At 44.0% G+C, this 25,612-nt stretch overlaps 1 protein-coding gene across 1 annotated transcript in view; it reads right to left on the bottom strand.

The window, feature by feature from the left end:
* ASPM (assembly factor for spindle microtubules) overlaps positions 1-25,612 on the bottom strand; it is a 269,329-nt gene that overhangs the window by 211,181 nt on the left and 32,536 nt on the right. The window contains exons 4-6 of the mRNA XM_069232128.1: positions 23,966-24,049; positions 15,965-16,063; positions 5,126-5,266 (exon numbers count right to left, since the gene is read on the bottom strand). Coding sequence (XP_069088229.1) covers positions 5,126-5,266; positions 15,965-16,063; positions 23,966-24,049 — 324 coding nt within the window. The remainder of the gene's footprint in view (positions 1-5,125; positions 5,267-15,964; positions 16,064-23,965; positions 24,050-25,612) is intronic.

Genomic DNA, 25,612 nt, shown 5'->3' with positions numbered 1-25,612 from the left:
AAGAGCGTTTTACATGGCATGACAAATTAATCCTGATTTATGCTTAGGTATTTCAGCCTCAAATAGAAATTTCTGTTGGCCGGAATATAGTCAGCAGAATATGAATTACAAAGCAAGCAGTGATGGAGTCTGATCAAAGAGAAACATAAATGGAACATCAAGGAAAGTGATCTTTTCCTTGCAGTAGTACATGTCTCGCTATTTTCCATTTAATGAATTAACGACATGCCACAAGGGGTTTAGGGTGTTTGGAGACAACACTGCTGAACGTTTTTCTGCAGAGTGCCCCAATTTTTGTTGGTCAACAACAGTTTTTCATTTTTGGGGGGGGGGGAACTCATCTGCTGGTCATTTTGAACGTACACATTGGGACACTGCTATTCTGTGCCCAGTGTATGGGACTTATCTAGCCCCTAAAACATGTTGAAATTGGCTTGAACGTGATTGGAACGTTTAACTTTCCTATAAGTCATGGCATGGAAAGTTACAAGCTATTTGTGAACTGCAGCCACTTCTGTGCCATTCACTACAGTGGCAGTGAAAACATGGTTTCAGGCCTAACCCTTGTAGCCTGACAGCTGCAACCCGAACTTTGATACACACGTCATAATCACCCCTTACGATCGGTTCGAAAACCCGATTTTTAATACTAAATAAGTGACTACCCAAACGCACCCTGCTGCCCACAAAGTAGGATGTATGTGTAACATTAGAAACTGCATGTCCCCCCCCCCCAGTGACTAGGCCTAAAATGACATTGTAACTGATCAGGCTGTAGCTGGCACACAGAAAAAGTGAAAGTAGAGATTATACAGTTTACTCTATAATTCTTAGCCTGTACCATCTACAGACTCCATTCAAGGACTCCGCTTCATAATTAATAAAAATCCATTCCAATAGTCAAGTCAGATTTTTATTAAATAATTGGGAAATGTAACTTTTAGAACGTTACTTTTTACTGTAGCTGAAACTGTAGGAGGCTAGTTTGCTTTCGCTCTCCAGCCACTGTCCAACTTGTCCTTTGCCAGAATTAGGAGTGTAAAAGGCTTGAAAACTGCTCCCAGAGCACACAAAATGGCCTGGGAGTAAGGAAGTGTTTTCTTCCTCTGGCAGGAAGACCAGCTGGGGTGGGCCCAGGAACTTAATTACACTTAAAGGGGCCTGCCTTGTCACAAAAAAAAAAAAAAAATGTTGGGCAACACTTGAAAAGCCACAGCTTCTGACCTCACAGTCCGGTTTTCAAAAACCCAGTGGGAGGAAAGCTACCTTCATAACCAATTTTGAGAGACCACAGGGTGTGGCTGCTCGTTACCCTGGCCATACCTCTGTGGGCACACAGGCTCTGCACAAGAGGATAAAGGTTTCCCTATCTTTTATTGAAAACAGAACTGCTGAAAAGGTTACAGGTTACCCCTGGTAAGTTTTAATCCATTGGTTTTTAACCCCAGTGGTAAAGGACTGCCCCACCCACATGCTGGTGAACCACAGAAAGCTGGATCCTTAGCCATCCCTTCTCAGAATATTTTAGACCTGCAGAAGAGAACTGGTCCTGCCGAAGAGAACTGTTCCTGCTGACTGTAACCCGAAGGACTATCCTCTCCCTCTTGTACTCAGAAAAAGTAAGTGGGCTCCAATGGCCAGTGAGACTACAAGACAACAAGAAGCTACAAGAGGTTTTCCCCAGGAAAAACCCAGCTGGCCAGTGGCAATTATATCTGAACTGGACTTTGCTGTGGGCCTCTGCCAGAAACACAGAGTCTCCACTGCCTTCCCCCGGGGTCCTGGTCAGCTTAGAAGTTTGACCTCTGAATAACTTGTCCTCATGAGTTTCAGTCAGTCCTGCAGGATAAAGTATTCGACCAGTAGTTCGACGGTGTCAGATTGAATTTCAACTGCATCCAGGTCAAGCCTCCAACCAGCTCCGAAAAAACAACTAAGTAACTCAAATTGCACCTATGTCTCAGTCTACCGCTTCCACGCACTATCATTAGCATTTTGTGCTTCTTAGCACTTTTTATATGAATCTTTAAAAATTCATGTGTCTGGTTCCACTTGTTGTCTTGTCTTTTTAGTCTTATTTTGGTAATAAAAACGATTCTCCTTCTCTTTTTATATCGATTGTGGAATTTTATTGTGCTTTGTGTGACTTTTCCTAGTGTGAATGGCCTGCATAAATACTTTACACATTGCCTTTGATTTAAGCCTGACTGCTTCGTGTCACATTACCAGGAACTGAGAACAGGTGTATGTTATTTGAGTGACGTAAGGCAAGTTATGGACTAATCCTTGGAGGAAGACACTTGAACACCACAAATAATAATCCACTTTCTTGTAGATTTCCATTGCAGCCATCTACTACTCCCACATCTTAGTCAAATGTTATGCAGACTCTAAGGAATCCACCAACTGCACAAACTCAGGAAGGGTGGAGTGTAATCTCCAATTGCCCCTTCTCCCCTCCCCCCATATTGAAGCTACAATTAGCTAATTGATGAATCCCAAAATAGGCAATAAGAGTCCCCATGCCTATTTTTCTTTCATGCAAAAACTCTTAAGCGCTCTGGCCCTGTCAAACCCTCCTTCCTCTTCTAAACAAGCATTATTTTGACTTCCAAGACTAGCCTCCAGATGCTGCTCCTGGTTTTTACAGCCTCTTCCCATTGACTCAATTAAAATTATAACCAATTTTATAGCAATAGCAAAGGCATGGAGGCTAGCATCATGCAACATCCTTTACTGCTTCTGCTTACATCCCTTTCACAGCAGCAACAAAAAAGAATTTCGAATGTTAGCACAATTTCGAGGAGATAAAACAGCAGAATGTGCAGCCAAGTTCCTTCGTTTGCGGTTGCTGCTAAAAAGAGGAGTAGCTTTGAAACCTTAGAAAGTTATTATGAGATTGTTTGACTTATCTGTCTCTGTGTTAAAATGGCTGGGATGTGAGTTTATGATCTCAAATCTAACGTTTGTTTTAGGCGTCACATTAATATGCTAATATTTGGTGTTTGAAGATAATTTCTTAAAGGATTCGATGCATGATTTTGTTTTTATTTTTGTCATTTTTCCTATCAAGATTTTCACAAAATTAGGGAATTTGCTTAATATTGGACTACTGCAGATTATCTGACGTTGTTCCATTTAAATTAACGGGCAAAGCTTGAGTAGATTTGTGATATGGTCAGCTTGCTCCTCCCAAACAAGGCATGAACTTGGGTTTCAGGTGAGAGTGCAGGCAGCGCAAGGTGAAGCCTCTCTAAGTCAGGTGAGGTTAAAGAGTGCTCAATTTGTGTGGCCACTAAAGGAAATTACCTCAGTGATTAATGTACACGTGATGTGCAACATCTGCGGTGCCAATTTTAGGCAAACAGGTTTTTAATATTTAGGGAGACACTTTGGAGTATTAGGCAATTTGTAGATTTAACTGGCACACATTTTTGTTTATTGTTTCTTGTGGAAAATGTACGTTAGTTGTAGGCCACGCATCAGAAGATTATTTGATTTTGGATTTAGATGGGAGTTTAAAAACAAGCTAATCGGGCCATTTGGGAAGCCTTTGGACTCTATCACAGATTCCATTCATAAGAAATCTGAGAGTATACGGCCAGTTTTAAGGAGACTTGTCATCGAATGTGGTGGTCAAACAGGGTCCACATGTAAGTGACGGAGAAAGCTGCATTGGATGCACATTTGCAGCATAAAAGGAAAGTGGAATAGTATTGTATGATCGTGATTAAGAAAGAGAGAGCTAATAGAATTGAGGTATAGGACAATATGTTGGAGGGTCACGATAGTGCAGATAGCACTATGGATGGGCAGAAGGGAGGCATAAATGTATTTCGGGTAATAAGACGGCCAGGAATCAGAGAAACGACTCATTAGGAAGCAATGCCAGACGAGGCCTCCAACTTTGGCACATATTATCTCTTCTAATGGATTTAAATGTTTGACCTCTACGTGCTGAAGTACCGGGAATACACCCACCCCTCACCGCCTCCAGTAACCTCATGTAGCTCACTGAGTTACTGACTTTGAAGGGAGATTCTGAAAGTTTTAAAAGTCAAGACTACAACCGGAGTACCCATTGCCTATTCTTGCAGGCGTGATCTCACTTACTTCAGAGCTAGGTGCTAAAGTGACAGCTTTCGGAAGAAATGAGGGTGGGGGAGGGAGAGGTCCTCACAAGGGACTGAATAATGACTTAAATCATGGCTTTATACCTATCTAATGTTAGCCTCCATGCCTGAAACACACTAAAAAGTAATGGGAGGAATGCTTGCAACAAGTCGGACCACACCTAGATGCTCAGAATAGCACTCCTATCCATCGTTCTTTTGACCACAATGCCACCTACTATGGAATCAGACATATGCAAATCAGTCTTGACCCTGCTCCAACAGGAACAGTCCAGGCCAAACTTCCAAGCCAAGTCCTTCCTGACCTGTAACACAAGCAATTCAGGACCGATTTCGCCTAGATGGGGATCGTCAGATGGGTGCAGCTTGGGTCCAGTAGCACAGTGCCCACATACGGGTATACGTTTGCCACTTAGGATGGTACAACAAACACACAAAAGGTGGTAGGAGGAACACTTGCAATATGTCTAACCACTGGCAATCAGTTGGGGTAGCATTGCATCCCATTGCATGTTTGATGCTGCTTTTCTGATCCAAGAAGCCATTTATTTTGCATATCTGTGTTTGCCTTGCTTAATTCCTCTTAAAAGCTGTGTGCATTCGATATTGTTTTTTTCAAACGTTTTTTGGGGTCACACAACAAATGATAAGAACCATGGGACAATAAAGTAAGCCCAATATGTTTGTAAAATTGAAGCTCTGTTTCACAAGGGCACTGGTCAAACAAGTAGACATTAACAGGATATAGTACACAACCAAAATCTTAGTTATTGGAATACAGTTTAGATGCAGCTAAGTAATGTACATTAATGTTGACAGCTAACTCTTGCCTTAGGCAACGAGTCTCAATAATGAAATCTGTATGAAGATAGAAAAAAGTAGCAAAACACCCACAGAACTGCAAGATGGGGGATTCTTAATTCGTATTACACAAGTCACAACTAAAAAATTATTTGAAACTCGATTCCTGCGACATGGCAAAAGCTGCTTACCTCGCAATGAGTCAGCCTTCAGATCATCTGGAGTAAGGATAAAATTTAACCACCAGGTAAACCCGCGCTCCTGCTTTTCTTTCCATCGTTCATCATAAAACATGTTCTTGGCAGCAAATGGCATTGGATGTCGAGGAATGGCTATGAGAAAATAGGTATAGAAGAAGAAAATTATGCAACTTGAATTCTAGGAACAGTTCATTAACAGTTTTGGTTTCTGCATGTACTTAAAATTTGGCGATTTAGGAGTTTGAGTGCTGAAAACACTGATGACATATAGCATTCTTTCCCAAGTTACTCCTATTTTTGCATCACACAATAGCTACCAAGCTCACCAGGCAACCCTGAATGTCGTCACAAAATCAGCTAGCAGGTTTACTATAATTTTTTTTTTTTTTTTTATTTTTTAAATGAATGTATACACAAAGCTACTGATCTCCAAGACACCAAAAGGAATAGGTAACTTACACTGGTAGCATCTGTCTGTGGCATGTAGTGCTGTAGGTTCATATGCTCTACGTACTCATGCCATCTAGTGTTGGACTCAGACGTGTGCATTTTGAAGAAGACTATCAAGAAATGAGTCTCCTTCTGATTGCTAATGTGCATGGGCACAGTCTCCATTATTAGATTGTTTTCCGCACAGCGGGTGAAGATGAAGATGGAGCATAGAAAAAGAATATATGGCTGGCCATGCAAAAGGAATAAAGGGGAAAGATATCTGCAACAACCAGAGAATTCTAGGAAGGAAGGAGGGCACATGTTCATCTACAGCACTACATGCCACAAACAGATGTTTACAGGGTAAGTAACACATTTCATTTGTGGCACATGTAGCTGTAGATACACATGCTCGGCAGAGACAACAAAGCAGTACCCCCCTAAGCGGTGGCAAGTCAGAGGATTGTGCAGAGGACTGAAAGAGTTCATAGAACAGCTTGGCTAACTTTTGCTTGTTGACATGCTAAAACGTCCACACACTAGTGCTTGATAAACATGTATGGAGCGAGCCATGTAGTTGCCTTAAATATATCAACTATGGGAATATTTTCAAGGAAAGCCACAGAGGCCCACTTCTTGCGAGTGCAGTATAGTCTGGTCAGGCAGCTGCCTTTGAGCCTTGGAGTAGCAGGTTTAGATACACTGTGGCAGTGCTGACACCTGCAGAAAGTGTGCGCCTCCCTGCTTTTGAAGGTAATGCTTGGCTGTCATGTCTTAAGCAATGAGAAGGACCAACTTGTTCTGAACCTGGTGAAAGAAGGCTTCGAGTGCCAACTGTGTTGATGTGGAGGTCCTGTTAGTGGGACATCCACATACCCTTGAAGGTCATGTGCTGCATATGCACCTCCAACCCGAGAGGGAAGCTCCAGTTTGATGGTTACCTGCAGAACTATGGCTAGAAATGGTCGGCACTGCAACAGGGTGTTACTGTTCCATCACAACAGTGAGCGATGGGTGCTGGCCTGTATAAACATTAGATCCTCCCACGGACCCTTCGCCTGTGATAATTGCTCTGTTAGACACTCTTGTAGAAGATGCATGTGTAATATCATGGGGAACTCTGGCCATACAAGAGGCCATCAAAACAAGAAGGTGCATTATTATTCTAACTGTTAAGTGGCGATCTGGCTAAAAAAGTGGCAGGAACAATTGATAAGCCCGAATCCTTGCTTGGCTCGGTCAAGCTTTCACTGTAATTGTGTTTTAACTGCACGCAGGAAGGCCCAAACCTAGAGAGGTTGAAGGTGCGACTTCACTGAATTTATCATAAAACCTAAATTGTGTAGGAGGTTTATGGTGGTTTGGGAAAGACAATGTTGCCTGTTTGCACTCTTGACCAGTCAGTAGTCCAAAGTAGAGGATCAAGTGGATGCCTCTCCTTCGGAGATGAGTGGCTACCACGCCAAGGCATTTTGTAAATACCCTTGGGTGGGCAGTACCTTGAAGTGTTAATTCTGACCACAAACTGCAGGAAGTGGTGGTGTTCAGGGTGGATGGTTATGTGGAAGTAGGTGTTCTTCTGATCAAAAGCAGTCATGAAATCACCTTATTGAAGCAGAGGGATGACATCTTTTAAAGTGATTATGTGGAAATGTTCTGACAGGATATATTTGTTGAGCAGCCTGAGGTTGATTGTAGGCTCTAGGGTCCCATCTTTCTAGGATATGAGGAATATACACCCTTGCCACGCTGGTGTAGATGAACATGTTCTATTGCTCCTTTGAGAATACGTGCCTGTACTTCTTATAGGAGGTGCTAATGTTCAGCAGACAGGATACATCTGTAGAGTGGAATACTTGGTAAGGATACAGTGAGTTCTAGACAGTAACCAGGTTGTGTGATGGTGAGGATCCACTGGTCGGAGGCTATTCTTCCCTACTGTGGAAGGAACCCTTGTCATCTTCACCCCAACTGGTGTAGTGTGATGGGAGAAAACAAAGTGTGTTACTGCTTTGCGGGATGGTTCACTTGGCCACACCCCATTTTCCACCTCTGTCAACGGCTGCTGGAGTTGTTAACTGTTGTGCATGTTTTTTGGGGAGGTGGTTACAGTGTCTCCACTGTACTCGGGCCTTCAGTTCAGGCGTATCGGGGAAAGGGTGTCTGGAGAGCACCAAATGCTTGGCTGGGTCAGTAGCTTTTTTTAAGCTTCTCCAGCATCTGATGCACCTATGGCCTGAAGAGATGTTCACCATCGAACGGCAAGTTCAGCAGATGCTGTTGTATGTCTGGCTTGAAACCAGAAAGACAAATTCAAGCATAGTGCCTAAATAGGAGAATCAAATTGATTTGCCTAGCCACAGTATCAGCTTTGTCAAGGGTGCAGCAGATGTTAGTGCTAGAGATTACCTTGCCCTCAGTGACCACCTGTTGTCCACGCTGCCTGCATTGATCTGGGAGCTGCTGGAGGAGTTCCTCCATTTCATACCAATGGGCTCTGTCATAACATGAGAACAAGCCAATCAATCTTGCAATTCTTCAATGTGTGGCCAACTGCGCAGAGACTCTTTTGCCTTCTGTGTCAATCTTCTTGCTCTTTTTCAGGAGGTGGGGCATCACCAGTACTTTGGGCACTGGCAAGTACCACACCGCGTGACCCACCATTGAACCCAGTGGAACCTGGCTGCAGTTGTGGAGAGGGTTGCTAGAGAATTTATATTTCTTTCTGGGTGTGTTTATTCTTGCTTTTTCCAGTGACGTTTTAAGCATTCTTTTAAGCCCTGGCAGGAACTGCTGAGTGTGCTGTGTGGTGGAGAGTGTGTCGACCAGGAATTCATCGTTTACCTGGATTGTGGCTACCTTATGGAAAGCGAAGCGCTATGAATAAGCTCATGATACAATGTAAGGTAATGCGGAGGGCAGGGTTTGCCCAGGTAGGGATCTGGATCTGTGCCCACTGGCAAAAAAAAGTGAGTAAAATCTTGTGGCCGACATAACAGACTGATAGCCAAAAGGAAGAGTCCAAACTTGAAGTTGCCACAAAATGTGCATTCTCCAAACTTAATTGGGGGCGGGGGAACATTCAACATACCTTTTGTTTTGCAAGAAAAAGTGCTGTGACTCAGGGCTTGTGTAGGCTCAGTTTGTAACCACATAGGACCCGCTGGGTTCCTCTTTGAACTTTAATTTAGTCAGATGGCTGAAAATATGTTAGCCTACTGTTCTTAGTCAGTAAGCATTTAGAAAATCTACTATGACCAAATCATGCTTTTAGTACACAGCCAAAATTACCATAAATTGACTCGCGGGTATCAGGCAGCTGAGATAACCAAACAGGGGACTAGTCCACCACTATTGCGATCCTTAGGCAGACTGATTCTGCATAAACTCACATGAAGTAGAAGTTATCTTGCACAAAAAATATGCTTTAGAGTAGAAAGGCTCTACTAGGCATATTGCCAACTGTCATTTTACTCAAGTGAGTGCCAATTCCCATAGTTAGATTCACAGATGTCAGAGACTATGTGAAAGGTTTCCCAAATCGATAAAGAACATGGTTGTGATGTTGTACAAGAAGGTAAATGGACAGCTACCAAAACTAAAAGTCCCAGTATGTGATATACTAATTTTAAATTACAGTTTTAGAGCCCACTTCCAACATTACTATAGCCTTGTGGTGTTAGTTTATCTGAGATGTGTGTCACATTTTACTAGGTACCTTTTAACAGGATTCAGAGATTTGTCTGAGGAGCAAGTGATGGTGTTTAGAGAGTGCTGATGAGCAGGTTTCTTCTCAGTATGAGAAATCCCAACAGCAACACAAAAGGGAAGGGAGAACAGCTATTTCCAACCCCACATGCCTAACACTAAGCAGAAGGACCCAGACACTGAAGTGCAGGGATCCAGTGCCTGCTTCATAGGCACAGATGGTTACAGACAATGTCCAATCAATCATCAAGAGTGGGAGCATTATACATGTAGGCAAGATAGTATTTTACCGGCAAAGCTGAAGGGGACAGGGCACAGACTACCTTTATGCGACTCCCAGAAGGCAGAAACTCTCATGGACTTAGCAATGCAATCAAGAGAGGGTAAAGGATTGGACCTAGCACTACAATCAAGGGAGGGCCTTGAAATGACATTTAAAGTTGATATAGTTGATTGGAGGGGTTTCAGTCAGAAGAATGACTTAAGATACTTTAAAGGAAGAGGGATGTCAGGCCAAATTATAGGGGAAATATATATCTTGATTAGTGGAGTGACTGGATTTAGATGTTAAATCCCCTCAAGAATAGGAATTCCTATGCTAGTAAGGGGGCGAACTAATTAAATTAGCAAGTTGCATTTTTCTAAGTCTTAGAATACTGTGAAACTGATTTTCTCATATTTGAATGGGGAGTTTGATTGGCACATTGCACTTTAGCTTTAATTTTGGTAACTGCTTAACTTCGTTCTGGTGAATTTGATTTGCTGTTGCAACCAATTAAGGTTATGTCGTTCTGGTGAGTCTTTTTTTTTTTTTTTTTAAACCAATACACCACATTTGTCAAATTTTTCAAGTTTCTTAAACTGTTCACTCACACGATGCCTGTAGGTCTTCCTTAGTTCCTGGTTGCTGCATAGAGTCACAATTTTGGGAAGGTAGCGCTCCAGCAGCTCAAACTGGAAAGCAGGTGCAAACGCTCATGCCGAATAGTGCTCCCTTAAAAATGCAGACCCAGCATGCCAAAGGAAAGCCTCTCTGCGCCATGGATGATGTCAGCTTCATGCAAGAGTTACAAGCTTCCTTGAGAATGACATGTACTAAAGCCCAGCTAGTCGCATTATGTCCTTTGGGTAAGCCCACAAATTGTACTATGATCTCTTTTGATAGCACTGCATGCCCCACTTGCCCCAACGGTCATTTATTTACTCAGTGGAATAGGCAGGGTGGAATGGCCTCTCAGAGGGCAGAAGTCACTTTGAACATAATTGGCAATCATATTAATGCATGCTCGCTGATTAAGCACAGACCTCAAGTTATGGATTTGATCTAGGCTGCCTTTTTATTACAGAAACTTGTGCAAACTAAGACTCTGGGTTGGATCTAGTAGAGGCAGTATTAAAAGACTTTCCGATCTCTTGATTAGATCAACCTAGCCGCGCAGGCGGTGGACCACCTGTAATCAGTAAAGAACATTCTAACTGCACATTTAAGCAGATAACTTACCTGCCATATGGGATATACAAAGGGTGCATTTTAGACCCAAACTCATGCCTAGGCCACTGGCGAGCCTCCTAATCAGTCGTCCACCAGGCCTCTGGGTAAAGCTTCTCTTGATGTGGGGGACAGGCCTTGCAACCGTTCATCACGCACACCAACTTAAAGATACCACAGTGTTATTAGAGCTTATGGCCAATTTGGGCTTTATACAACTAGTTAACACTACTACACAAAGTGCATACCTTTGACAGCATTTTCACAAATTCTACCGACTTTCATGTGAAGGACACTTCACATTAGTTGGTCCGAACATCTGATGATACTCTTTACATCACCTTTCACACCTACTGGCCAACTTCAAAGGGCCACAAACTAGGCCTCAAGCCTACAGGAATTGGGGTAAGTATCACAAAAGAGCTTCAATTAGCTCTCCGTACCTTTGTAGGAGATGTAGAGTTTAACATGGCAGTATAAGCGCTACGAGGCCGTTGGGCAGTTTAGGCGCTACATAACATAACATAACATAACATAAAACATAACATAAAACATAACATAAAACATAACATAAAACATAACACAACACAACACAACACAACACAACACAACACAACACAACAACACAACACAACTCTGACCACCCGGCAGAAGCTGTTACTAACTGGCTCAAGAAAGCCTTGGATAAGATAGCACCTATGACATCCTCGTTTTGGGGAGCTTTGTCCGCTCCTGTGGGGTGGTGGGTGTACCATATTTCCTTGCCTAAGCTCCAGAGCGGGAGTATATAAATGACAGTTGGCTATACCAGATATACGCTTATATTACTGGGCAGCTCACTTAAGTATAATCAACGAATGGGTCTCTGCAGAACTGGATGACCCAGCATGTCGGTTGGATAGAGAGGCTATGGGGAGTGGAGGGTACCTGTCTCCCCTTTATGGGATCAGAGGAGGGGGGGGGGGGGCGAGCGGAAACCGCAACATACTGAAACAGTGGTCAGAGTTTGGAGAGAGGCTAGCAGGCTTCTTGGCTGGGAAAACAAGCTGATCATCCAAACGCCCCTACGGAACAGCACTGCGCTGCGTGAGGTGGGAGTGTTAACAGGGTTTAGGCAATGGAGACTAATTGGAATTGAGTATGTGGGAGACGTATGAAGAGGGGGGTGGGGGGGGGAAGACGATGGTGCCCTTTACGGATCTGTCAAGTGAATACAAACTAGTAAACTCAGAACAGTTCCGATATATGCAACTGAAAGATGCCCTAAGGAGTCATGTACCGGAGAGGGAGCAGCTCCCAGAGCCGAAGCTCTTGGAGGATAGATTATTACTGAACCCCATGTCAAATAAAGCCATCTCATTAATTTATGCAAAATTACTTAATTTACCTCCTATTCTACAGCACCTTCGATCAGTATGGGAAGGGAACATAGGCCTGATTGAGGATGATGACTGGGCAAAGGCCATTCAGAGCCCCTGGGAGATTGCTATTAGGGCTCGATTCAGGTAGATACAGCCGAGAGTCCTTCACAGGGCGTACTACCCAAGGACACTCTTCCATAAGCTGAGGTGGTGTGCCAATGAGCTTTGTGTCAGGGGCTGTGGTATGACTGGGCCCCTTTTTCCATATTCTATGGGAGTGTCCACTGATACAGGAGTTTTGGAGGAGGATTATACAAATCATGTCACAAGTGACGGCTATACAAATCCCACTAGAACTTAGATGGGGCCTGCTGCATATCTCTGGGGAAGAACCACGGCCTAAGCATATGAAAATCTAGTTGAATGTGGCAGCGGGAGTGGCAAAACGGAACATAGAGAGACGCTTGAGGGTGGTCGAGGCACCTGGGGTTCTTGAGTGGCAGAGGGATCTGGACTGGTGCCCAGGGGCCGAGAAGGTGGTCTATCGGATCTATCCCAGGAAATACGAGAAAATATTGTTGTGCTGGTCGTCGTTTAGAGAATATAAGAAGTGAGAAGAAGTGAAAGGCCCAATGGGGGATGGGGGCACATGGAGGTAGGAGCAGCAAACAGTGGGAAGATGTCTGAAAAGTCTTATGCAATTTGTATTTAACATGATGTTAATAAGAATTATGGCTGTCTAAGAAATTCTGCGAAGTCTGATGTATAAACTGCACGCTGAGCTTTGTTTGAATAAAAAGAGTGGAAGAAAAAAAAATAAAAAAAATAAAAGTTAGCACTTATGACTGTCAATTGCCCCAACAAAAGGAAAGGGTCAGCTCCATGGTTCTTCACCAAACTAAGAACCGAGGCAGCTCTGTTGCAGGCAGGAAAGGAAATGGTGCAAAAACTTAGACAGCAATGAGAATGAGAAGCATAGATCAGTACTAGCCACATAAGTTGGCAATTACTGAGGCTAAATCCATCTATTATAGATCAAAAATTAGGCTAGCTACAAATTCCACCAATGAACTTTTTATGGTGGTCAAGAGCCTATCTAGTTTTCCCAGCAAGCAACAGTCCAATGCTTCCCAAGCCTTTTGTGATAATCTGCCTATGTTCTTCAGGGATAAATTTCTCAATATATACTCAGAACTTAATCTGGTGGAGACACCAGAGAAGATGCACCTTGCTCAGCACATTTCCTGAGCAGCCTCTGTTGGTGACCTTCCCGCCGATCTCAGCACATCAGGTAAGCGAGGCTGATGAGTATTAAATCAGGCTCTCACACTGATCCGTGCCCTCCCAAAACTCTGCAGTTAGCCTCTAACACAGTAGCAGATGTTTTGGAAAAAGTTTTCAACACATTCTGTTAACAGGATTGTTCCTTGGGAGCTGGAATGAAGCAATTATCATCCCACTTCCAAAAAACCCAATGTAGATCCAGACAAGCTGAAGAACTATTTTCCGATCTCGCTGCTTCCTACCCTTGTGAAACATCTGAACAAAGCTAATGAGATTCATTACCGATCATGACGTTCTGGACCCTTCTCTAAACAATTTCAGAAGCGGCTACAGCATGGAATTGGCACTCATTGCTGCCACTGAATCTCAGAATGCAGGTGGATCAGGGTGGGAGGGCTGTCCTGGTACTTTTGGACCTATCCACAGCCTTTGACACTGTCCTACCCTCACAAAAGGTCAAATGGCTACAAGAAATAGAGGTGGGCACAAAGGCTCTAGAACTGCATCACCCCATCTTTGTTGGGAGACACCAGACTGCAGGTTGTGATTAGTTTAGAGCCAAGGCCTCCAGCTTTCCATGTGGGGTGCTGCAGGGCTCCTCCCTCAGCCCCACACTTTTTAAACTTATACATCTTCTCTTTGGTAGCCTTAGTGAGATCTTTTGGATTCCAGGTAGTATCATACGTTGATGATGCACAAATTTTTCTTTCATTGACAACCTACCTCAGATGGCCGAGAAGTTCAAACTTTGCATGGCCAGTGTAAGCAGCAGGATGACTGATAATTTGCTTCAGCGTAATGCTGATAAGACTGAAGTCCTGGTCTTCGGAACCCAGCACTCTATCTCGTCAGAGCTCTGGTAGCCAAATTCATGTGGGTCCCTCCCATCTTGCGCGGAAACAGTAAAGAACTTCGGAGTTCTATTTGATCCCCCCCTAAACTTCAATCTGCAGATAAATCAAACTACAAGCACCTGCTTTGATATTATTCGATTCCCTCAGGAAGATCTTACCTTTTATTCTTGAGGAGCTTTGCAAAACAGGGGCTTTGCATTAATCACCTTGCAATTAGAATACTGTAATGCGATCTATCTTAAAATAAACAGCTACTCTTTGAACAAACATAAGGGACGGAAGGCCTTTGAGATCCCTACTGGATTCCAGTCAAGAAATGGGCGATTTTCAATGCGCTTTCTACAGTCCATCTAGCTCTGCATGCCAAGGACTCACTGGCAATCAGGTCTTCCTTTTACCTTTATAAGCCTACTAGGCTTCCAAGATAAGCTTCAAGCATGAAAGTTACTGTGTCAAAATTCTAAAAAGGCAAGATGAGGTGCATGCTCCTTCTCAGTTGCAGTTGCCAAATTATGTAACACCCTGCCAAACCACATCACAAAAATCCACTCTTGCCTCTTTTTGAAAACACCTAAAAAATCTGGCTGTTTTTTCCCCTTAAGTTTGGTTCTCCCGAGAGGGGTTTAGGAATTCTGGAACACAGCGCTATATACATTTTAAAATTTATTTTCAAGATAATTTGTCTAAACAGTAAACCTGTAAGGGACGTGCTTGTGCGGACAAAGAAAGACGGTCAGTGGTAATCTGATTAAACGTGATGCCTCCTCAGATGTTGATTGAAATTCTTGTATTAGTGTATTATTTTATTTTTAAATTAATAAAAACGAACTGAAAAAATAAGCAATACTGAGGTAAAACCAAGCAAGGAGATAAACTATTTCCTGTAACAATCCATGTGAAGTTTTCTGCGTGCATAAAATGGTCACTAAAGTCATATTTGGGTCAATTTTACAAATCCATTGAGCTTATCTAGTAGTCTTAGCAGGGCGATAAGCTCTCCATCACCAGCATCTCTAGGTATTCACACTTTCCTGTACAGCTTCAACAAGATTCAGGAACGAAGATGCTGAACTGTGGCAGATTCAATATACACATGGTAATTTTAAACGAACTAGTTTCAAGAACATACCTTTTATAACCTACAGTTCACTCTCTCCACTATAGTAACCATTCCACGCTTCTTCCTACAGAGTGTGACTGCTAGATATTGAACTGTCAAATGTAAACCCAAGACAGATCTTGGTTCCCGAATAATCAAAGGTCAGACATGCAATAACTTCAAGGTTCTTCCATTGGTACAAATCCCTTTGCCACCATGTTAAGACCCATTTGAGTTACTTGATCCAGATGGCATTTATCCAGTTTGCATGTGATCCCTAACTGTAATGCCTAATGCTCTCAAGAAGCAAAGTTATGCACCAGAAAAATAAGTGACTTATGCTGGATCATGAAAGGTGGTCGTGCAAGAGTTGGGGCTCAAATGTCAGACTCCACAGGGTTGAGCTTAGCACAAATATCATAAGTTATTCCTCCCAAATTAAGTACACAAAACACAATAAGCTACAGAGAACCATGAAACACATCAGCAAAATGTGTTTTCCTCTTTCCAGAGTGCAACTTTTCAAAAATTAAAATATTACAAAAAGGAACAAGCAATTCATTCTCACATCCGACCCACAAAACTTGCCTTGAAACATTTTACCTGTTTTTGCTGGTTTTACAAATGTCAGCTGCGACTGTGGTACTGCAACAACACGCTTTGCTCTTTTTAAATTCTGAGTCGATTTTTGAGATGGTGGCTCTAAAAAACAATGTAGGTTACATTTGAAAACAAAAACCTTGAGAGGTTTTCAATTAATTATGGTGAAGATAAAATGCAACAATCAAAATGCACATCCAAGCTAGTAAAAGGTTTACACCACATATAAAAAAAATGCAAATGCATGTGTGCTTTGCCACCAAGAGCTTTTAAATCTGCAGTTATATACTTCAAATAACCCTTTACTATTTTACAGTTACAAGCATAACAAATAAGGAAACGGAGTAAAGGTTTGAGCTGAGGTAGGCAAGACAACAATGTTCCTACACTGCTCTAGATTGCACCAGCAGAAAGACAATGTATCGTCAAAGGTTATTGACACTCCTATAATGAGAACTAGCGACTGAGGATTAGGCTACCCTGCCCAATTGGAAATGAATGCTGTTTTTTTATACATATTTGTAAGGTGTGCATATTACCCAGGAGGATACCCTGACACCTGGTTGAAGGAGCAGACTGGAAGGTCTGACGGAGGCCTGTTGGAAGAGTTAAAATTCGGGATCAGGAAGAAACTCAAAACCAGACATTTAAGGGAAAGAGGGAGCGCGTTCCATGCTTTTGTTCGGATGTAGGAGATGGTGCAGCCTCTTGCTTTGGGTAGGTGGGCATGGGCAAGGTCTAGGCCAGCTGAGCAGAGGTTAGGATGTTGAGGTTGATTCGGGCGTGTAGGTACACACACAGCCCAGGTTATGTAGCACCTTGTGGGTGTGGGGGAGAAGCTTTAAGGCAGCATGTTTCTGAATGGGTAGCCTGTCAAAGTCTCAGGTTGCTGGCAATGTAAGCCTAGATTGGAAGGTTGAGTAAGAGTTTGGCCGCTGCATACGGCACTACCTGGAGTCTGTTGGTGAGTTTAGCCAGGATGTCCACATTGAGGGAGTTTACATGGTACAGTCTGATGGTGATGAGGGCTTGTATCACTGTTCTGCAGACATCGAGCTGGAGCCAGTTTAATATGTCCCTGAGTATTCTACGAGTGAGTAAATATATAGACACAACAGAATTGACTTGGACAGTGTTATTGGTTGTTGACCACGGTGCCCAGGTTTCTGGTGGCTAAGATGGGGCTAGGGCCCACCATCAATTCTGCTGCTCACCAAGTCAGTAACAAGAGTGAGGTGTCTCTTCTGAACAGCACTACTTCTGTTTTGTCACAGTTAAGGTTAAAGTAGTTACTGATCATCTGGTCAGCTACAGAGGACAGGCCCTTGGGTTGTGTGCATGAGTCTTGAGAGGGACCTGATCAGTTGGGTGCTGTTCATGTAGGAGAAATGCAGAAGCTGAAGGAGCAAATAATGGTGGCAAGATGGGCAATGTAGGTGTGAGAGAGGGCGGAGCTCAGAGAGGAGCCCTAGGGCACGCCACAGATGAGCTTGGTAATGTGTAACCTAAAAGGGGCTAGGGCTAACAGATTCTGTGCACCTGGAGAGGAAGGACCAGATCCAGAGAAATGCCTAGCTATTGTTCCCAGCTTGGTGTTGGTGCCTGAGGAAGATGGGATTGGAGACTGTCGAAGGCAGCCAAGAGGTCCAAAAGACTGAGGGCTGCCGTGTCACCTTTGTCTGCGATAAGGTAGATGCTGCAAACAGTGGAGAAGAGGGATGTTTCTTTACTATAGTTGGACCTGAAGACTGATTGTGAGGAGTCCAGAAGGCGGCTGGAAAGAGGTAGGTGGAGAAGCAGGAGTTGATATGTTTTTCGAGGACTTTGGCTAGACAGAGGAGCGGAGAGAGGTGCCTGTAGTTAAATATGGCCAAGAGGCTGGCATACGGTGTTTTAGTCGGTGGTAAGATTGTGGCATCTTTCCATAAGGCCAGGAAGGTGGCAGTGGAACGTAACAGGTCAATTATGGGGGTGAGAGCAGTGCAGATAAGGTTCAGTCTGAAACTGTGGATGTGGTGGAACCAGGTGTTGGAGGGAGCTCCTGATTGGATGACATGCATAGCAGGGCAACATGCATGGTTGTGATTGTGGGCCATCATGTTATGTTTGTCTTTTGACAACATTAAGGGTGAGAATGCAATCTTATAACCTTAAGGTAATTTGTTAAGCGCAGGGTGATAACTCCTTGTGAGTGGAAATAGTAGGTTTGTCTGTCTAAGGTCTCACATACTTGATCAGTGATCTACAAGACCTGAAGCACTGCCACACTCTTGAGAGTGTACTTTTATGGCCTTGAGTATTAGTGAATGAACAGATGGAGACTATGTGGAAGGTTTCCCAACTCTTGGTGCCCAATTTGGAACCACATGAATGACTTAGCCCCGGTCCTTACGCATCATCTCGAGAACTCTGGGCAGGTGGGTATCAGCAGAAAGGGATACAGAAGGTGTGAGCTCCGAGTGCGAGTGACCTTGCACGCTCTCAGCAGTGACAACAGATCTAACCAAGGTTCTTCCCATCCAAGAAGAGACCTTGCACCACCTGCAGGTGGAGACACCGTTTGTGATCTACTAGGCTGATTTTGTCTGCTCTGTTGTTTAGAGACACGCTAGATGCTAAAACATCAGTGAATTGCCCTGATGTTCCAGCCATGTCCAGAGATTCAGGGCATCTTCACATAGGGTCCATGACCCCCACCCTGTCCTGTTTGATGCAGTACCACGTGAAGGTGGTGTTGTTCATGAATCCCTGAACTAGCCTTCCCTTGATCGAAGGAAGAAAGGCTTTCAATGCCAGCAAATTGATATAGAGTTGGGACTCCAAAGACCTGAGTCCTCAGATCTCCATTCTCCGATGTGGCTACCTCAGCCCATGAGTGACACATCTGTCACTATAGTCAGCTCTGTGTGGTGAAGAGAGGGGTGCCTGCCACGGACCCAACTGTGGTTCATCGGCCACCACCTCAGGTCTTTTGCAATTCTTTCAAGATCTAGACTGTGTCAGAGAGATTACCCTGATGCTCCGCCCACTGGGACTAAGGTCCCACTTCAGTGCCCGCATATGTCATTGGGCATCTGTTACCAGCAGGATGTAGGCGGCCATGAGGCCCAGCAGCCTCAGAGTCAGTCTCAACGAAATCTAGCATAAAGGCTGAAACATAGGACTCATAGCCCAAATATCCAGGAGTCACCATTCAGGAGGATAAGCCAGAAATGACACTATCTAGAGCAGTTCCACTGAAAGGGAGAATCGGAGAGGTAGTCAGGTTTGGCTTTGGCATGTTGGTAGTGAACCCCAGCAAATGCAGGTGGGAGACAACTGCCTGGACCAAGCCTGCCTTCAACTACCAATTGTCAAGGTACTGGAAGATTTTTAAGTCCTGACCTCTGCAGTTGTGCTGCGACCACTGATACCAGCTTGGTGAACACCAGAGGGTCACTGGTAAGGCCAAAGGGGTGCACAGCGAACTGAAGATGCTCATAAGTCACCGTGAACCACATGTTTAACACCTGTCAGCAGGGATGTGCTACCATCCAGTCTCCAGGGCAGACAGGACCTAAGATAACATGAGCATTCTGAATTTCTCTTTCTCCAGGAAGAGATTGAGAGGGTGCATGTCTAATATACAGTAGAAGTCTCCGTCCTTTTTGGGCACCAAAAAGTAACAACAACCACCTAGTTTTGACGCCGGCACTCTCTTGAAGACCGCTTTGGCAAAAAAGGCTAACAGTTCCTGATGGAGCAAGGAGAGATGGCCGTTCATCAGCAGATCGTGAGAAGGTAGCTTGGGTGGATAGACTCAAAAAACCTGGCCGTAGGTTTGCTGTCTTTAAAATTCTCCAGCGCCAAGTCTGTTTTTTTACCGAGGTGGCAAGAGCCAGCCCAGGGCATGTCCATGAGGGAAGATTCGACACCCCCTGAAAAGCCAATGGTTCTCAATCCGGCATGGCATCCAGGGGCCACCGACAACACAATAGCCCTGCATAACGAGTCATTCATGTCTAATCCAAATCGAATGAGGACCTTTGCTGCATCTCGCTCATCAGCAACAGATTGGGGCAGCCTTATCGTGCAGTACACTCGCATTTACTGTCTTGAGTATAGTCAAAGTTATTTCAATTAACCTTCAGCTCAACCTTTTGGTAGCTATGACACAGAGCAGCAAGGCTTAGCAAAGGAACAATTGGCAAAGCATTTAACAGCACCAAACAATGAAATATGAAAGTCACCAAACAAGAAAGACACAATACCTATTTATAAAAAAAAGAGCATATTTTTATGAATTGTTAGAGACTTAAGACTACAATCCACCGCTAGATTCTGGCGATATGAATTTTTAAGGCATTTAAAAACTTTGATATCAAGCACAAACAAGCATTGACAAGTCAAACCTTGCAAACATTAGAAAACTTAGTAAAAGTTTGCAACACCAAGTTTGGCGACTCCGACCCAAGTTGCAAGACCAGATCCACAAGGATAGATATCTAGGAGTCCAGAAAGTAAACTCTGGAGCGTTACCTGACCACCAGAGGCTTTTTAAGTCGAGTTCCATACTTTACTGGACAACCGCCATTGACTTCTATGTAGAGTTCCTGATGCCAAGTGATACATGCTTTAAGATGCCCTTGATGCTGTGCGGTCCACGGTGGTTGAGTCTGGTCGAGTCCTTGGTCCACAGATGAGTCAGGGCAACTCCAATCATAGATCTCAGGGACCCACAAAGTCCTCTGTGCAGGTGTCAAAGGGATGCCGATTGAGACCTTTCGTTCTTGCAACACAGCAGTTCTGCTGCAAACCTTTGGTGGGGCTGCTGTCTCCTGGGGTGGACAAATTCAGTCACAACCAACACTCACGGGTCCAGCAGACTTGGGTGCAATTTCTGGCAATTCCCAAATTGTCCAAAGTGCCCAGTGTCCGGTAGCGGCAAAAGCACAGGGGTGGCTACCAGAGATGCAGTTTGGGCTCGTCAAGCTTTAATGTCCTCATTGCCATCTGGGAGGTCAGCTACATTGACCCTCATAGTCAGTGCTTCGGATTGGTGCCCGGAATCAACTTTTCCTCGGGCCAGCGATGCAGAATAGGGTCCAAACTATTAGTCCAGAGTGCAGCAGGTGCAGTCGCTCCGGCATCACAGCCTCTCTTCGTGCGCTTCCAACTGGTGCCGAGTGGTTGTCTTCTCGTCCTGAATCCAGCAAGTACCAACATCTCAGGTGCTAGGGGTGTCCATTATATCACAGTAAAGTGCCCAGAGGGGGGGCAATGCGGTCACTAACCTATGGGCTAATGAGTTCTGTCCTATCTGGTGACACAGTTCCAGTGGTGTGTGGCATCTTGCTATCCCTGAGTGCATCTTCCACGCCACAGCCAACATGGCTGAAGTCTGAGTGCGAGGACCTTGGTAGCCCACTCCCAGGGGTGTGGCTACCATGGTCAGCACCCCTACGGAAAATTGGTTCTAAAACCGGTCTTCATATCCTTTGCCTTGGCTCTACCCTGTCTAAGGGAAGCAAAAGGATTCCTGCACAGGAGTGTTGTCACAGCGGCCCTTCAAAACTGGCAACACCTTTTGATGCTTGCATTTTGGGCCAACACCCCTTGCAGGTTTTGCAACCTGTCTCAGTCCCTGTGACTCTGTAAAGTCTCTGGACTAGCTGGGTCAAAGTATGGCAACTTTTGAAAAACTGACCAGCATTAAATTGGATATAAATAGCGACTACACCACTGAGTCGTATTTTATGTACCCTTTCATTTGATACCTTACATGCCATAATTAGGTAGCCTCTGTCAGGGAGCCAACCGTTAACGCTGCACAGCTCTTGAGTGGCACAACCAGTGCTACAGTCCTGTGTGGCCAGCCAGCCAGCCAGCCTTACATGCGCTTTGTACCTGGGTACCATATACTGGGGACTTATAAGTAAGACAGCACGTGCCAATTGGGGGTATCCACTTACATACCCCATTTCAAAAGGGGAAGGAACACTGTCACTGAGGTCTAGACAGAAGGCCTCAGTGCAATCTCTGAGTCCAAAACCAGCAGCTAATAGTCCAAAATGGGGCAAAAAGTTGGGGTAAACCTGCAAAAGGCCTGTTTTCCAACAGCGAGTATAGCTTGGGCTTCCTCTAAGTATTGTGGGCAGCACTTTCCCAACCAAATCCCACACAGTGTAGATGTAACAGCTTAAAAAGCAAGCAGTGTTCACCGAACACAGTGTCAGGCTGGTGGAAGAGAACATCCTCTTGCCAAAGGTGTTCAGCCTTTCGGATTCCCTAGTTGGTGGAGCGGCAGGGGTTGCTCAAGGGTGAACTCAAGAGGTAGAGGCTTGGAGCACCAAGCCCTACAAAGTGGGGTGCTGTGTGACAAAAGTGGGATCCCCAGGAGCAGGGCAATGGCGGCAGGCAATCTTCTAGTCCAGGAGTTGGACAACACCATAAGCAGGACACCAGTGAGGGATTCATTGAGTTGGAGGAGAGGTTCTGTAGGGGTGACTCAGCTAAGGCACGTTTCATTCGTCTACACTGCCACTAAGGGTAACATAAGGTCCAAGACCTCAGTCACCCTCTGCACTACCACTGCAAAAGAGGCTCCCACCTCCACAGCCATGGTAGGATTAGTGTGTCTGGTGAGATGTCCAAACCACTGGCCTTCTTCATTCTTGTTGCTCACTGGTTTGTCAAGGGTGTGCATATGTGAAATAAGGGTTCTCAGACCCCTCACACTCGCACTCCTCTCCAGACAGTAAAAAAAAACAAAAAACAAAAAAAAATAAGAAAAGCACTTGCTCTGACATTGAAGGTATGGTACCAGCCAGCATCAGAGACTGTCAATCCAGCTATGTATTGGAGTGGGGCATGACCATGGGTTCAGGGACTCCAGGGATAACGTCAATGGAGCAGGCTCCAAGGAAGATCACAGATGGGCCTACTCCAGATCCAGCACTGGATCCATAGTACTCGACATGTGCAAAGGGGGAGACCCACCAGCAGGAATTCAGTAGGGGCGCATCCCGAACCCATGGGGCCCGAAGTCACACAAATATGAGGTAAATGGCCTCTGGCGTTGGGAAACTCTAGGAGGCAGGGAGCAGGCCCAGGCTCTGTGGTGGAGCGAGGCATAGAGTATTGTTCCCACGCCTCATCCGAGGAGTTGGATCAGTGTGGGAAGTCAAAGAGTGCTTTGACTTCTCAGACTACTTACACTTGTGGGATGAACCCGATGTCTTGGACTGGGACAACGTTTGTCAGGAGCATCTCCGCAACCAGTCCAATGACCTTCTGCATAATTGGGATAAGGAGGACTGCAGGGTTGACCAACATTGAATGGGAAGGAGCTTCAGGGTACTTTCTCTCAGCGCCTTGTGATTCATGGCAAAGCAGAACTCAAAGATCCTGGAGTCATGGTCCTGCTCCAAGCACCACAAACCAAACATGTTCTGTCACAGACATTTGCTTGAAACCCGCTGACTTTTTAGGGGACATTCCTGGGCACAGTAGGAGAAGAATCTCAAAACGAATTTTGACAAAATGTTGAAAAAAAGGTGAGTCAAAAATTAAAGGTGGTAGCTCTCCCCAGATCAGGGCTGACTGGCGACTAAAGAACTAATGTCAGGGTGCTTGGGTGGTGCGGATTTAGAAACCGTGAAAGTCACTTCCAGCACAATGACGTGGACAAACCGACGCAGAGCTGAACAGCGTACCCTACGTGTGCAGGGGTACAATTCAAGATTTTTTGGGATCCCGTCGGAGGCTTGGGGATTATTTTAAGGTAAGTAATTCATCACTACAAGCCTTTATCAGACAAAAAACACAAAAAAAAATCTATTCAACAAAAACACTCCAAATAAAAAACTGCATCACATAAACATGTCTGTGTGTGAAAGAACCAGAATATTTACTCATAGTGCCACTAAAAATCACTACATTTTATTATAAAAAATGCATTTGCTTTCTTCAGATGATCAATTTAAATCACAATATTCCTCTGTGATAAATCCATTTTCCACTTACCTATGTGTACATGTTTCATAAAGGCACTCTTACGTGCCTCTACATTATGAGTTTTCAGTGAAGACGATTTTAATGCCAGGGACACTGAAAAAAAAATTGAAGACCAATTTACATTTCTGAAACCCCCTGATCTACTACATAAACAGCATTAAACGATAACAGATACAGATTACGACATAACCCCTGTTCAATATGGGATGAAAAAGTTACTTACCGTCAGTAACATACTTCATAGTGGACAATCTAACCACAGATTACTCACCCTTGGAACAGTCCCAGGGGCCAGCCTGGCTCTAGAGATTTCTCAACAAAGCTCCCTGCATACCAGTAGGTGGCACCATATGTCTCCGAAAGCACATCATACCACCACACAAGTAATGGAGTTCAGCTATGCATTAGCATGACACCTGCGGTGATGTAATTTTCTTAAACTTTCTCCTTTTGTGCACTTAACACGCAGCACAGAGTAAATTCCTGGTGGCAGTGTTTAAATACCTAATGTGTAACCTTATTATGATGTTTAGGAGTCCACTTCACAGAACAGGAGGTGGGAGGGGACCTGCACCTAAACAGAGTATCGACCAGAAAGAGCTTACAGAATGTAGTTAACTTGTTCTTCTGAACCAAACTTCTAACTGCAGATTTGTAATCTTTAGAAAATATACTATAGAAGTATCTTCCAAATTTGGAGAATCAGACTAAGAAGTCTTGAAGAACTGAAGACTAAATAACCCTCCAATCAGACCGGGCTATCCAGGAAGCAGATTTCAGTAAACCAATGACCACATCCAGAACCAGTAACCCTATTGCCAATGCAGCCATAGTTGTTTTAGCCTGGAAGAATAAGCTGAGAATTCACCTGGGGTTCCTTCTCTGCCAGCTCGTAGCAGATTTTAAGGCAAAGGGTTATCCACCTCTACAGAGTACTCTTTTGCATTGCTTTGCCTTTCATAGTCCCAGTGAACTTGTAGCAAATTGGTTATCCTGCATGGTCAACTTGGATTTTTTGCTTTTTTAACCCTATTTTGGTGTTTTTGTTTTTTAACTCTGAGCACTTTGTTCTTGCTAAGCAGAGATAAAGTGCCTATGCTCCCCCTTGAAATAAGATTAAATTGTCTCAACCCCAATTGATATATTTAACTTGATTATATGTCCATACTATATAGCTTAAGAAATACACCACAGCCTGAAGTTAAATATCACCTACAGTGTCACCCACAAAGTGGGCCTGTAAAACATGGCTTCAGGCCTACCCTGTGTAGTCGGACTGCAGCAGCTTAAAAATCAGCTGTCAACCCTTTTAGACAGGTGGGAAGCCTTGATTTTGAATATTAATAATAATAATAATACTATTATTATTATTATTATTATTAATAATTCAACCTTAAATATACCTTGTCATTCACAAGGTAGGGTGCCGGATATGTAAAAGTGGAACATGTGCAAAAATTAAAACTGCCATGTTCCTCTGGTTACTAGGGCCAAAAAGGCATTTTCACTGGCAGGACAGACACTGTATCCTAAAAAATTCCAAAGTACAGATTATAAACTCAAACCTGTTTTGTCATATAGAAAACAGGTAAAATAGTCATTCAAGCATGTGTTTATATTTATTATTCATAAGTGAAGTCCGTGTTCTATTATGTA

This window comes from Pleurodeles waltl, chromosome 4_2, assembly GCF_031143425.1.
Source record: "Pleurodeles waltl isolate 20211129_DDA chromosome 4_2, aPleWal1.hap1.20221129, whole genome shotgun sequence".
NCBI lineage: Eukaryota > Metazoa > Chordata > Amphibia > Caudata > Salamandridae > Pleurodeles > Pleurodeles waltl.
This window is presented reverse-complemented; position numbering and strand designations above follow the sequence as displayed.